The sequence below is a fragment of the Rhinopithecus bieti genome, unplaced genomic scaffold (assembly GCF_001698545.2).
Source record: "Rhinopithecus bieti isolate Rb0 unplaced genomic scaffold, ASM169854v2 scaffold_23826, whole genome shotgun sequence".
Classification (NCBI taxonomy): domain Eukaryota; kingdom Metazoa; phylum Chordata; class Mammalia; order Primates; family Cercopithecidae; genus Rhinopithecus; species Rhinopithecus bieti.
Genome location: NW_016811267.1, coordinates 957,101 through 971,533, shown reverse-complemented (window position 1 = coordinate 971,533; position 14,433 = coordinate 957,101). Strand labels below are relative to the sequence as shown.

The following is a 14,433-nucleotide window of genomic DNA, read 5'->3' as shown; positions in this document are numbered from 1 at the left end:
CTGGTCTCGAACTCCTGAGCTCAAATGATCTGCCCGCCTTGGCCTCCCAGAGTGCTGGGATTACAGGCGTGAGCCACTGCACTAAGCCAGGAGGCTTCCCAATTTAGTCTTTTGATGACAGGTGGCATCTCCTCTGAGGTGGCCGCTCGATGGGGTAACCCGTGGGCTCTACCATCTTGTCCAGACCCACCCCCAGCACCTGCATGTCCCTGTGGCCTACAGGGAAAATGTGGACATAAAAATCCTTGGACTTTAAGATGAGCTTTGTTTGTTTTCCTTAAGTGCATTTATCGATGTAAACAGAGCATGTTGGAGATTCCCGGGGAGAGCAGACTATTGCTGATATGTTGGTTTTAATTCAAAAGAAACAATGATGCCAATAGTTTGGATTGACAGCAGCTTAGGGAGGGGGAAAAAAAAAACAAAAGAAAGAAAAAAGAAAAGGCTCCCTGGTGACACCCCTCTGGCTTGGTTGACCTGGTCCCAATCGCAGTCTCTACTGGACAGCAAAGCTGTCAAAACAGAACCCAATGATGACGGCTGAAAATCAATCCAGACTGCTGTGCGGTCAGCCTGCCGCTGTGGAATGCCTCGTGTCTTGGCCATGTCCAGCCAGGGGTATGACATGCTTGTTCCCGATCACCGAGGTCTGCCATTGGAAGTCAAAGACTGAATCGCTTCATGGCACTACAGATCTGGAAAAATAAAAATCTCAGCTCGAAAGAACGTCCGATTTGGAGACAGTGGGAGGACACAAAGGAGTGGGGGGCCATTTTGGTGCTGAGAGGAGGGTGCCCCGACTTCAGGAGGATCATGTGACGGCTGTGGTTGTTTTCGGGTCACTTGTAGCACACACAGCGTCCCTTTGATGCTCGATGGGGACCGCAGATGGGCCTGCGGACCTAACCCCTGGATGTGGACAGGAGAGGCTGCTCCAGGCTTCTTTCCTTCTCAACGCTTTACACAGGATTTCCTTCATTTGTGCTTTCCTTTGGTTTAACAGTTAACAAAGAAGAGTGAGGGGGCAAAATGGTTTGTCACTTGTCCAAAACTGAGAGAAGAGGTGGAAGTGGGCGTCAGATCTCCTGGGTGATGCTTCCTGGGCCTGGCGATCGGTTGCCTTGCTCAGGGTTTGGGACCTGTTGCTCCTGGAACCACCGCTGACCTCCTGGGACCTCGCTTCCGTGGTGGGGGATGTGAACGAGCCTCCTGGTGAAGCTTTGTGTGGCAGTGAGGCCACAAAGCAAAGGCCCAGAGGCAGAGGCCTGACACTGGCTATGGTCGACAGTCGCACTTTTGACTCCCTCTCTCTCTCTGGATATACAATGTGTGCATGGGCCCATTCAGCAGACGTTACAGGAAAAATAGCAAATTTTTAACTTATTCCATCTCCAAAGTTGAAAAAGATCAGACAGTTACTAAAATAAACGATTTCTCAATTGCATTTTGGTGGCCGCGGGCCCGGTGGCCACGGCGTGGGTGGGGCATTGGAGGTGGGAGGGCCCCGGCTGAGTGAGGGGCTCACTCAGAACAGGCACAGTCAGCTGGGCCGAGCGAGGCTCAGAGTAAGGCGGTGTTCCTCACAGAAGAACACATCGGAAAAAGCTGCTCCTCTTCTGCTGGTCCGGTGTGATTTTGACTCCCTGGTTGCTCCCCTGGGGGCTGTTGCCTTCCTGAAATCACAAGAGGTTTTCCGAGGTTATCACTGAACAGCACTATGTCTCACAATCAAGCAACCATCCATCTAACCATCCATCCAACCATCCATCCAACCAACCAACCAAACCAACCAAACCAACCAACCAACCAACCAGCCATCCAACCATCCATGCATCACCTGCCAGGTCATCCATCCATTCCCATTCCAACCATCCAACCAACCAACCAGCCATCAAACCATCCATTCAACATCTGCCAGGTCATCCATCCGTTCCCATTCCAACCATCCAACCAACCAACCAGCCATCCAACCATCCATCCATCATCTGCCAAGTCATCCATCCGTTCCCATTCCAACCATCCAACCAACCAACTCAACCATCCCATCCATCATCTGCCAGTCCATCCAGCTGTCCCCTTCCAACCATCCAACTAAACCAATCAACCATCACATCCTATATCCTTTCAACCATCCCATCCATCTACTCACCCATTCCCTTCCATCTATCCACCTGATTCCACAACCAACAAACCAATCCACCCACGCAATTCCATCCCTTCCAAAGAACCATCCATTATCCATCCCTTTCCAACCATCCTCCTCCTTCCAACCATCATCCCCTTCCAAACCATCCATCCCCTCTAACCACCTCATCCAACCAACCAACAACAACAACCAACCAACCAACCAACCATCCATCCATCCCTTTCCAACCATCCATCTACCCATCCATCTCCTTCCCCCATCCACCCTCTTCCAACTAACCATCTCCTTCTAACCACCCCTTCCAACCAATCAACCATCCATCCATCCCCTTCCAAGCAACCACCTCCTTCCAACCAACCATTCATCCATCCCCTTCCAACTAACCAACAAACCAATCATCTATCTATCCAACCATCTCCTTCCAACAAATCAACCACTGATTTATCCCCTTTCAACCAACCATCCATCCATTATCTTCTACCCATCCATCCAATTCTCTTACAACTGATAGTTTGTTTTTCAAAAACAGATCTATTTTCCATCTGCTATCTACCACCCCTTCCAATCAGTCTCTCACTTATCCACCCACCCCATCATACCCTTCCCAGCACTTTGGGAGGCTGAGGCAGAAGAACTGCTTGAGCCCAGGAGTTTGAGACCAGCCTGGGTAACAAGTGAGATCCTGCCTCTTAAAAAAGAAAAAAAATGGCCAGGCGGGGTGGCTCATGCCTGTAATCCCAACACTCTGGGAGGCAAAGGCAGGCGGATCACTGAGGTCAGGAGTTCAAGACCAGCCTGATCAACATGGTGAAGCCTCGTCTCTACTAAAAATACAAAAATTAGCCAGGCGTGGTGGCATGTGCCTATAATCCCAAGTACTCGAGAGGTTGAGTCAGAAGAATTGCTTAAACCTGGGAGGCAGAGGTTGCAGTGAGCAGGGATTGCACCATTGCACTCTAGCCTGGGCAACACAGCGAGACTCCGTCTCAAAAAAAAAAAAAGAAAAAAATTAGCTGGGCATGGTGGCATGTGCTTATAGCCCCAGCTACTTGGGAGACCGAGGTGGGAGGATTTCTTGAGCCCAGGAGTTGAAGGCTGCGGTGAGCTGTGATGGTGCCACTGCACTCCAGCCTAGGTGGCAGAGTGAGACTCTTAAAAAAAAAAAGGCCGAGGCGGGCGAATCACAAGGTCAGGAGATCGAGACCATCCTGGCTAACACGGTGAAACCCCCTCTCTACTAAAGAATACAAAAAACTAGCCGGGCGAGGTGGTGGGCGCCTGTAGTCCCAGCTACTCGAGAGGCTGAGGCAGGAGAATGGTGTAAACCCAGGAGGCGGAGCTTGCAGTGAGCTGAGATCTGGCCATTGCACTCCAGCCCGGGCAACAGAGCAAGACCCCGTCTCAAAAAAAAAAAAAAAAAAAAAATCTCTTTTTTAACTAATAAAAAATTGAAAGAAAAAAGAATCAAACCTTGACCGCTATACTGAAGAAAAAAAATTACAAGAAAATCCCAAACTGTTGTTGGTTAGTGCATTGGTTTCCATGAGCTGTTTCCCATTTTGATTTAATGGCCAAAGAGCTGCTATTAAATCAATCAAGTGCCTCATTGTTCAACTCACCGCATCTTAGAATTATAAAACAGATTTGCTTACATCAGATGTAAACTACTTGAATGGCATTTTGTATTTTACGTGCATTCTCGAGTGACGAGACTTAACCCACAAATAGAGTGCCGTGTGCTCCTCGATTGGACAACCAATGTAACATGGCCGGGAAAGGGCAGTTGCTGGCATCAGGGTGAGGGAAGAAGGGTCGCGACGGTGTTTAGGCACTAAATGCCCCCAAAGTACAGGGAAGTGTTTTGATTCCGTCAAGAAAGCACCATTGATACTGAGCGCAGTGGACTAGGAAATCGCTAGCATGGTAATCATAAAAAAGCAAGAAACGAATGAGAGCGTGGATGGGGAGGGATTCACGCAGACTTCCCTGGAGGCCTCAGAGAACCCTGGGACACAATGAAAGTCACAGAGCTGTCACAACTTGTAGCATCTGGGGCTGGGGTGGGGCGGGGGCAAGTTCTCCATCTGCCATGCTTATCAAGACAGTGAGCCAGCAGTTATCAGACACTAGCCCTGGCCCTGCCCAAGCGACCTAGGAAGCTTTTCTCCGAGGCGTGGCTCTCTGTCCTTGCACACCGTGTTGTCTTTCTGGCCCTCATCTTAAGTGGAATGCAAAGGGCCGTGGGCCCCCTGCTAGCCTGGGGACTCACCGGGCATGGCCTTGTCTGCTTGGGTAGTGTCCCCAGGCCAGCACTGCCTGGTGCTGATGTCCCAGCCACACCTGCAAACTCTTCCCCCTTTCCCAGCAATGTCCCATGGAGTCTGGCTGGGCCCTAAAAAGCAGGATCTAGGGCGCGTCATGTCACTGCTCCTAACGACGATGGCTGGATCCCAGAGATCCACTCGGGGATCTGGGAAGGACACACACTCACCAATTTTTTGTCCATTTTTGCTTTGATGTCTCTGGCGAGAGTGAAAAATGCCTGTGGAATAAGCACACTGTGAGTCCTCGGGATGGCAGGACCCTGAGTCCTTAGCCGCCTGTGTATAGCAGATGTGGCAGGACAGCTTCCCAGGCATGGGCCTCCCATTTGGCCCTTTGATGTCCGCCTCTGGCAGTGGGTTCAGCTGGCCTGTCCGGCCCCATCTCCTGTCCTTCCCTGGCTCCTTCTGCCTCCCAACCACCCTTACTCTCTGATGCCAGCTCTTCGATGCCAACTCTCACTTCTGCAGAGCACCTTAGTATTGACAGGACTTACCCATGTGCCACCTCCCCTAAGCCCTGTGAGATGGGGCGACACTCAGTTGGCCAGAGAGGAAACTGAGGCTCAGAGAGGACAAGTGACTTGTCCAAAGGCACCCAGCAGTTAACCGATTGATCCAGAAGAATCTAGAAGGAGTGCCCAGTTCTTCATCTCTGACTCCTAGGTTCTGTCAGCTCTGGCCTCCCTTCTGATGGTCAGGGAAAAAGGCAAGCAGCTCTGTGGCCAAACAAGCTTCACTCAGAGTCCTTGCCTGGCAGGGCTGGGAGCGGGAGCAGGTTCATCTCCCAGCACAGCCAAGGCTTGAGCTGCTAGCACAGTCTTGAGGAGGGGACATACAGAGACAGCGGGAGGCTAATCCCAACATACATCCCCATGACGTGGGAGGTTCTGGAGAGGAGAGTGGCTTGGGGTGCCGAGGAAGGCCCACGGAAGGCTGAAGGTGTTCTTGGGGAGGGGCCCCCAGGGCCGGGCCCTGACTAGAAAAGGGAACCTGGCAGGCAGAAAAGGGGGCACACAGGAGGGGAACGCAGTGAAGTATTGGAGAAGGGAGCAGCCCAGGTGGCCCTGGGAGGGAGGAGGGGGTGGGCAAGGCCTGAGTCCTGGGTGGCATACACCAGCTGTAGCCGGCGAGGGAGGGCCTTCCATGCCAGACGAGGAGTCTAGCCTTTGTCTTCACATCAGCACAGAGACTTTAGGTCAGGAGTGACATGGAAGATCTGCTTTGGAAACATGACTAGGATGGGGAAACATCACAGGGTCAGCTGGAGGGCTACGATCAACCTGTGGAGAGGGGAGGGCGGCATGCGCCCGGATCCCATCAGGGTTCCCTGCTGCGTCTGGGCTTTTGACCGGGACCTCTCCACAATAAGTGGTGTGGCTAAGAGTGTAAACACAGGGCTGGGTCTCTCTGAGCCTCAGCGTCCTCACCTGTAAAACCGTGCCTGTTCCCCAGGGCTGCCCAGAAGCCCGTGAGATGCATCCTAGGTGCCCTGTGTGGGGCCTGCCCGTGCTGATGGCATCACATTCTCATGGGCTGCCTGTGCCTGGCACGTGACATTGCCCAGGAAATGTGCCTCAGAGGACTGACTGGCAGCCCCGAGCCCAAGGCTGGTCCCTCTGGCAGGACCTCCTCGGAGGACACCAGCTCCCCCTTCAGCCTGAAGGGGCCGATCCTGCAGGCCCCACGTCTCCCAGCAGGGCCCAGGACTCACATTTTCCACGTTGATGTTGGCCTTCGCGCTGGTCTCCATGAACTTGATTCCATAGTCGAGGGCCAGCTGTGAGAGAGGGAGGCACGCCGTGAGCACACCAGCTGCCGGGCGCATCTGAGCTTGCCCAAAACAGGAGCTGAAGGCGGGGCTGGCGCCAAGAGGGAGCAGCGACGGGGCTGGGGCTGTGGCAGTGACTTCCTGGGTCGCTCCCTTGATTCCATAGTGGGGAGCCCATTGTGAACACCCCTCCACGGTGCCACGCAGGGTATGGAGCGCTGGGGATGGCAGCTGAGACGGGAGGGGGCGGGGGCCTGCTGGGACCAAACCATGGCTCCATTCCCACTCCTGTGGTCTTAAAAGCCTGGAGTGGGACCACGGCAGGCTTTGATGAGATGCCCGCAGAGCGCACCCAAGAAGCCCCGGCTGGGTGTGTGCTTCTGCCAGCCCACGGCACGTGCCCCACTGGGGTGACCAACTTGTCCCAAGCCCCTGGGGCAGAGAGCGACAGGGGAAGGCACAGGGGAAGGCCTCCGCACAAGAACCCCAAGACCCCGAGGCCCTCTGCCCCTTGTGCCACCATGCCCACCTTTTCTCCCCGTTCCTTGGAAACTTGTCTCTTGTCATTCACATCACACTTGTTCCCGAGTATCATCTTTTCGACGTCTGCAGAGGCGTGCTGAGGGAGGGGCAGACGGGGGATCAGACTGGATGACACAGGCCAGGTGCCTTTGCCAACACACAGCCTGTCCCCAGAAATCAGAGCAGTGGGGTCAGGACTGCTAGGTACAGCCTGGCCTAAGGGACAAGCTGAAGCTCAGAGAGGCCGAGCAGCCGGCCCCATGTCACATAGTCAATGCCAGGGCCGGGGCCAGAGTTCTAGCTGCTACTCTGAGCAAATGCACATTTTCTGAAATGCTTTCTGGCAGCTTCTATGGCTATATCAATCAGGCCCCCGCACCTGGGCTGCTGGGCGGGTCTAGCCTATGGGAGGTGAGTGAGGCTGAGATATTTACCCCCTACCTTTGCTTTCCTCCCTCCCTCCCTCCCTGGCTCCTCTGCAAGAGGCCCCAGCTGTTGTCCTGGGACCTTCTGCTCTGACATTATTTTGTTGTTGTTTTGAGATGGAGTCTCGTTCTGTCCTCCAGGCTGGAGTACAGTGGCATGATCTTGGCTCACTACAACCTCTGCCTCCAGGTTCAAACAATCCTTAACCTCCCGAATAGCTGAGCTTACAGGCATCTGCCACCATTCCAGGCTAATTTTTTCTATTTTTAGTAAAGACAGAGTTTTACCACGTTAGCCAGGCTGGTCTCGAACTTCTGACCGCAGGTGATCCGCCCGCCTTGGCCACCCAAAGCGCTGGGATTACAGGCGTGAGCCACCGCGCCTGGCCCTGACATTTCAACTCTCTTTTTGGGCTAGGCCGTGCCTGAGGTGGCCTCAGGCACTTCACCACACTGTGTGGTGTTGCCCTAACTCTGCCCTCATACCCAAAGGTGGCTCCTTTGTCAAGCCTCCCTGGGTCCCCATGGAGCGGACCACACTTCCTGGAGTACAGGGACACCGGAAACTGCTGTCTTCTTCCACTAGCTCAGACTTGGTCTCTGGAACCTACTGCGCCACTCCCTGCCTTACTTCCCATGAACCAGAAGGTGGCTCCTGCCCGCTGGCCAGAAACAGAGACCTTTCACAAAGACCAGGCTCCCCTCTTCACAGATGAAGACAGCTGGGGCGCAGCCCTCTCAGGCTCACTGGGGAGGTGAGCCCAATGCAATGACTCATAAATGATGGGGTGGCCTCTCGGCCTGGCCTGGGAGGTCCATGAGTCCTGGGTGGACAGTGATATGCCCTTTTGCTGTGGCTTTATAGATGGGAAAAGTTCTCTGGCTGTGCCTCAGACCTGAAGCCCCACCTGGTTAGTTATCGAAAGCTGCAGGTGCCGGCAGCCAGGAAGGCTTTGGGAGTGAGGTCAGCTCTTTGGGGAGCAGGAAGATGAAGATGCTGGCTTTCGGAGGGGAGGAGGGGTTGGCCTCCTTCTCACCCCTCTATGGTTCAAGGTCTGAACACAGGTCGTTTGCACCAGGTCACACCCTGCTCCGATATAGCTCAAAGTACAACTGACGCCTGCTCACCACACCCTCCAACTACAAGAGTCACACCTGTGCTAGACCCTTCCTTCTCTAGAAAGCACCCAACACTCATGGTGACCACAAGCTTGGATATCCTTTCTCTTATGACCATGACACTGGCCAGATCCAACAGCCCAGCTGGAGGGGTGGGATCCAAGGGGCTCTGGGATGGGGTCAGGCCAGTGTGTGGTCCCTGGGGTCGGCTGCCTGCATCTCAGTCCCTGCTCCCACCATGTCCCTGACTAGGAGGCTGTTGGCAAGTGGCCTGTGTGTGTCTCTGCACCTTGGCCTTCTCATGGGTAAACCAGAAGGCTCTGGGACAAGGACTGAAGCAGGGACAGTGGGGGGAGCTGGTGGGCCTCACCTCCTCAATGTTGCGAATCCAGTTCCGGATGTTGTCGAAGGACTTCTCGTTGGTGATGTCGTAGACCAGCATGATGCCCTGAGTGGACAGAGAAGACACAGGTGCCTGATCGGCTGCAGGCTCTGGAAGGGAGGCCTCGAGTGGCACCAGAGAACAGTGGTGGGAGCCCAGCACCCACTACACAGCCAGGCCCATCAGCTGCCACCCTCCCCACCTCTGTGGAGCCCCGGCAGCCAGCCCCCTCCTCTCCATCCCTGTGGCCCTTCCTTCTGCTGGGTTCTGGCACCAGCCTTGTCCCGCCCCCTGGGCCTCTGAAGTGACCCTTCTGCCTCACAGGCCAGCCCCTGCCACGCCCTCGCTCACAAGCCCGGCTGGCTCCCCTCATGGCCCACGGGGTGGTGCAGCCTGATGCTGGGAGCTGCTCCGCAGGCCCACTGCCAGCAGTGCTCCCCTCACACTGACCCTCCCCTGCAGTCGGCCTCCTCTTCACCCCTTGCTCGCCCCATGCTCTGCCTGAGCCACCTCTCAGGCACAACTGAGGCCCAGGGAGTCCTGACCCGACATCCACGCAACTTCCAGTGACCCCACCACAGAGGGAACCGGCTGTGTGAAGATGGAGCCGGGAGCACTGAGGCCCTTCCAGTTCCCTAACCTAGATGTGAGCAACTGGGAGACGGCCCGTGGGTCCTGAAAGAGCTTCGGGGCAGCCCCGCCTCAGCCTGGGTCCACAGCCTCACCACTGCTGTGGACAAGGGCAAACATGCCCATGTGATGCAAGGGGAAACTGAGGCACAGAGAAGTGACCTTTAAGATTCAAGCCTGGGGGGGCTAACTCCGAAAGCACTGATGACACCTATCCTCTCAGCAATGTCCCTGGGCCTTTTTTAGCCCCAGAACCCACATGCGGGGGCCACCCTCTGACGGTCTGTGTGTGGTTCTCGATGTCCTTGTGAAGCGCCCACAGTGGGCCAGCCTGCAGTGCCATCACAAGTTCCCCTTTGTTGCCGGGCATCCTGGGCTCCAAGGCATGTGGCCTGCTCACGTCCAGGCCTGGCTTTCTTCCTTCCTCCTCGTACCTGCTCCCCAGGCCCAGCTCTGCATCTGTGGCAACTCAGAGGACACTGATGACTTCCGCTGCTGGCCAAGTTGTCTGAGGCCATCCAAGTTTGCAGAATAAGGACACAGGCCATGTGGTAATGGTGAGACAGGTGTGGGTGCGAGAGTGTGGGACAAAACCACACAGATGGGGCAAGAAAGTCACTGCAACCTCAAATCCCTCCGGGAATTCGGGGACATGAATAATGGCCTCACAGTCAGCCGCAACCATGGCGAAGAACCTCAAGGCTGCAGTGGCCCATGACGTCTGCCATGTCCCAGCCACGGTGGGCACACCCTGTGACTGTGACATGGTCAGGGACAGGGGGCACGGGGCCTTTTATCCAGGGACTGGACCCTCTGAAGGCCCAGGATTCCTGCCTTCACCACTAAGTTGTGACATGTGCCCAAGACTCAAATTCCTGGATTTGTACCTATTTCAGGGAGCTGAGGGGAGAGAACCTGGACGTTAGTGGGGCAGTGGGTAGAGCTCTCTCTTAGAATCAAGCAGAAGCACCTGGAAGACACTGAGCCAGCCATCCTATTCCAGGTTTTCCTGGAAACACCCCTCAGGGCTCCAAGTGACTATTTTCCAGGCCCCCGTCTGGGCAAACCTCACAATGGGTATCTAGGCATCCAATGCTTCCCAAACTTGCGATTTTGAGGCCCAAGGGTCTAGGAGCATGCTCATAGAGATGAGGGCACAGCGGCAATGGTGGCGCTGTCCCACGTGACTGCTATTGGCTATACAAGGCTCTAGGGCACCAGAAACATAGCTGCTTTGACCCGAGGAGCTGGATTTTCAACGTTTTTAAAAAATTAATTAATTAATTAAGTAGTTAAGCGACGGATTCTTGCTCTGTTGCCCAGACTGGAGTGCAGTGGTGCAACCTTGGCTCACCACAACCTCTGGTTCCCGGGTTTAAGCGATTCTCCTGTCTCACCCTCCTGAGTAGCGGGATTACAGGCACCTGCCACCACGCCTGGCTAATTTTTGTATTTTTAATAGAGATGGAATTACACCATGTGGCCAGGCTGGTCTCCAACTCCTGACCTCAAGAGATCTACCTGCCTCGGCCTCCCAAAGTGCTGGGATTACAGGCATCAGCCACTGTGCCTGGCTGGATTTTCAATGTTAATTGGGTAAATTCAAATAGCCACATGCAGCCAGTGGTGGCATCTGTTCAGGTTAGCCTGGGTCTAGGAGGATGGAAAGCCATAATCATCTTGGTGCTGGTTGAGGACGTGGGTGCTGGAGACAAACAGCCCAGCCCAGCCTAGCCATTTACCTGCTGAGTGAACTTCAGCAGGGAAGGCCACCGGGCCAAACCTCAGGTTCTTTGTTACAAAACAGGGATGACAATGGCGCCTGCGAAAAGGGGTTCACAGCCAAAATGCAAATGACATAATCTGAGCTAAGACCCGGACCCACTGTCTGGTGCAGGGGAGGGCTTGGTCATCAGGGCAGGGTGGAAGGTGGCTATTTTGGCTCAGAGAATATTGGGACAGGCCCCAGGTCACACAGCTTTCCCCAGAGGCTGAAGCTCCCCACACCCCAGTGCCCTCAGGCCCTTGCCCACCCTCCACCAGAGCACTGTCAGGTGGGGGGGAAAGAAATACATTAATTGTACTGAGGGATACTAAGGCTGCAACCCACACGAGTGGGTTTCCACGAGGTTTCAGATGCCGCGTGGGATGCTCTAAATACATAATGCCTCCATTCGTCTCCACCCTCCACAAGTCTTTCCTGAGCAACTACTGCAGACCCAGCAGGTTCCCCGGGGCCAGGCAGATGACAGGGACCATGATGTGGTGCTGCCCTCAACGAGGAAACAGGCAGTTTCCTGAGCAATTAAATGATGGGGTGTGCCGAGGAAAGAGCGGGGAGCAGAGGGACCTGGGAATGGGGAGAGACGGCCATTTATCCTCAGCACAGCCTGAGACACAGTGCTATGCTCTGTTCCATTTTCCAAGTCAGGAGATGGAGCTCAGTGGGCAAGCCAGGGTCTTAGGCTGAGCCCCTTAGGTCCAGGGGCTCCACCTCCTGCTCCCTCCACCCCTGAATGCCCTGTCGTGTACACACAGGGCCCCGAGAAAGGACCTCCTCCCATCCCTGGACACCTTCTGCATCTAGTTAAGGCCTGGCCCAGAGAAAGTGCTTGAGAAATGTTTTGAGGGATGATGAGTGAGTCTTCCCGTCACGTCATCCCGCCTCAGGCCTGGGTGATGGATATAACAGCCGACAATCCAGGGCAGGTCAGCTCCTGGAAGATCTTCGAGCTTTTGGTAGCAAATTCCATAGAGACAGATACGGGTCATGTGACCGCTCCTAAAAGTTGGGGCATGCCGGCTCCGACCGCACTGAGCTCACCTGGAAGAACCGGCTTCCTGTGTCTTCCTTCATTCCCAAAGAATTATGTTTCCACTTTATTTAAACCCTGCATTGTCTCTGCAGCCAGAAGGCGAGGTATGTACATGGGGGTGGGCTGGGGCACAAGCCTCTTCCTAAGACTAACTTGGGACCAAGGAGCCCTGAGGAGTTGGGGCACAGGCTCCACAGAAACATCTAGGCTTCGGTAACCAATGCACAGTGACGCTCCCACGTTGACTTAAACAAACAAACAAAAAATTCCTACCATTGCGCCCCTGTAGTAGGCCGTTGTGATCGTGCGAAACCGTTCCTGACCAGCCGTGTCCCTAAACATGAAGAGAAGGGATATTAGCAACATTAAAGGAAAATCACTGTCCCCGGTAGGAGACAAGGAGCATCCACCTGGGATGCCTGGCTTTCTCACGGGTCATCCGCTGTGACACCTTCTTCTGCTGAGGCAACACCTTCTAATCTCCCTGTTATTATAGGGAACGACACTGTGGCCTGGAGGGGTTAAGGTCATTTGATGTGGCAGAGCCATGATGGGATCCCTGACCCATGCATCTTCTCCTCTTCTGCAGCTTTGCTTCCAGGGAATTCTCCCTGGAGTTTCTGGTTCACAGAAGAGCCAGTCATGTGGCTCAGGAACATAGCTCTTGCTGTTGGGGGTGGCTGGGACTCAGGAAAAGCTTTCAGGCCTGCCATCTTGGTTTGAATGGTGGGGAAAGTCCCTCCTCATCTGTATGACAAGGAACACAGGGCCTATTGCCCAGGAGCTGATACCTGGGTAAGACGCACCCATGCCCAGCCCAGCACCTGGCTTGAAGGGTACTTAGTGTTTGGTTCAAAGGTAACCTAACTGGCCGGGCGCAGTGGCTTGCATCTGTAATCCTAGCACTTTGGGAAGCCAAGGCGGGCGGACCACCTGAGGTCAGGAGTTCAAGACTAGCCTGGCCAACATGGTAAAACCCTGTCCTTACCAAAAATACAAAAATTAGCTGGTTGTGGTGACACATGCCTGTAATCCCAGCTACCTGGGAGGCTGAGGCAGGAGAATCACTGGAACCTGGGAGACGGAGGCTGCAGTTAGCTGAGATTGCACCACTGCACTCCAGCCCGGGTGACAGAGCAAGACTCCATCTCAAAAAAAAAAAGGTAACCTAACTGGCCTGGTGCAGTGGCTTACACCTGTAATGTCAGCACTTTAAGTGGCCGAGGTGGGTGGATCACTTGAGGCCAGGAGTTCGAGACCAGCCTGATCAACACAGTCAAACTTCATCTCTACTAAAAATACAAAAATTAGGCGGGCATGATGGCGCAGATCTGTAGTCCCAGCTACTTAGGAAGCCGAGACACAAGAATCGCTTGAACCTGGGAGGCGGAGGTTGCAGTGACCTGAGATTGTGCCACTGCATTCCAGCATGGGTGACAGAGTAAGACTGTCTTACTCTGCACCATTGAGAAAGAAAAACAAAAAAAAAAAGCCAGGCATGATGGCTCACTCCTGTAATCTCCGTACTTTGGGAGGCTGAGGCCAGTGGATCACCTGAGGTCAGGAGTGTGAGATCAGTCTGACCAACACGGTGAAACCCTGTCTGACCAACACGGTGAAACCCTGTCTACTAAAAATACAAAAATTAGCCGGGCATGGTGACAGGTGCCTGTAATCCCAGCTACTCAGGAGGCTGAGGCACAAGAATTGCTTGAACCAAGCAAGTGGAGGTTGCAGTGAGCTGAGATCATGCCACTGCACTCCAGCCTGGGTGACAGAGTGACTTTGTCTCAAAAAAAAAAAAAAATAAAAAAATAAAGGTGACCTAACTGATTGGTGGCAGAGCCAGGGCAAGACTCAGGTCTTTTGTCTCCAAGCCCAGGGTTCCTCCCACAACCCTGCAGGGACCCGGAGGGCTCAGTATGTCTGGATTGTGCAGAAACACGTTGCTTGGAGCTAAGCTGACTTTCTGACACCAGCCGCAGGAGACATGAGTAGTTAAGAATAGTCATTTTTGCCGGCTATGGTGGCTCACGCCTGTAATCCCAGCACTTTGGGAGGCTGAGGTGGGTGGGTCACCTGAGGTCAGGGGTTCGAAGTCAACCTGGCCAACATGGCGAAACCCCGTCTCTACTAAAAATACAAAATTAGCCAGGTGTGGTGGCAGGCGCCTGTAATCCCAGCTACTTGGGAGGCTGAGGCAGAAGAATTGCTTGAACCCGGGAGGCAGAGGTTGCAGTGAACTGAAATCGTGCCACTGCACTCCAGCCTGGGCAACAAGAGCAAAACTCCATCTCAAAA

The 14,433-nt window shown here is 54.2% G+C and overlaps 1 protein-coding gene across 1 annotated transcript in view; it reads right to left on the bottom strand.

Annotated features, from left to right (window-relative positions):
• Positions 1-245: 245 nt before the first annotated feature.
• Positions 246-14,433, bottom strand: part of RAB8A (RAB8A, member RAS oncogene family) — a 22,857-nt gene continuing 8,669 nt past the window's right edge. The window contains exons 3-8 of the mRNA XM_017893696.1: positions 12,406-12,466; positions 8,675-8,752; positions 6,768-6,857; positions 6,182-6,247; positions 4,638-4,688; positions 246-1,673 (exon numbers count right to left, since the gene is read on the bottom strand). Coding sequence (XP_017749185.1) covers positions 1,581-1,673; positions 4,638-4,688; positions 6,182-6,247; positions 6,768-6,857; positions 8,675-8,752; positions 12,406-12,466 — 439 coding nt within the window. The 3' untranslated portion in view covers positions 246-1,580. The remainder of the gene's footprint in view (positions 1,674-4,637; positions 4,689-6,181; positions 6,248-6,767; positions 6,858-8,674; positions 8,753-12,405; positions 12,467-14,433) is intronic.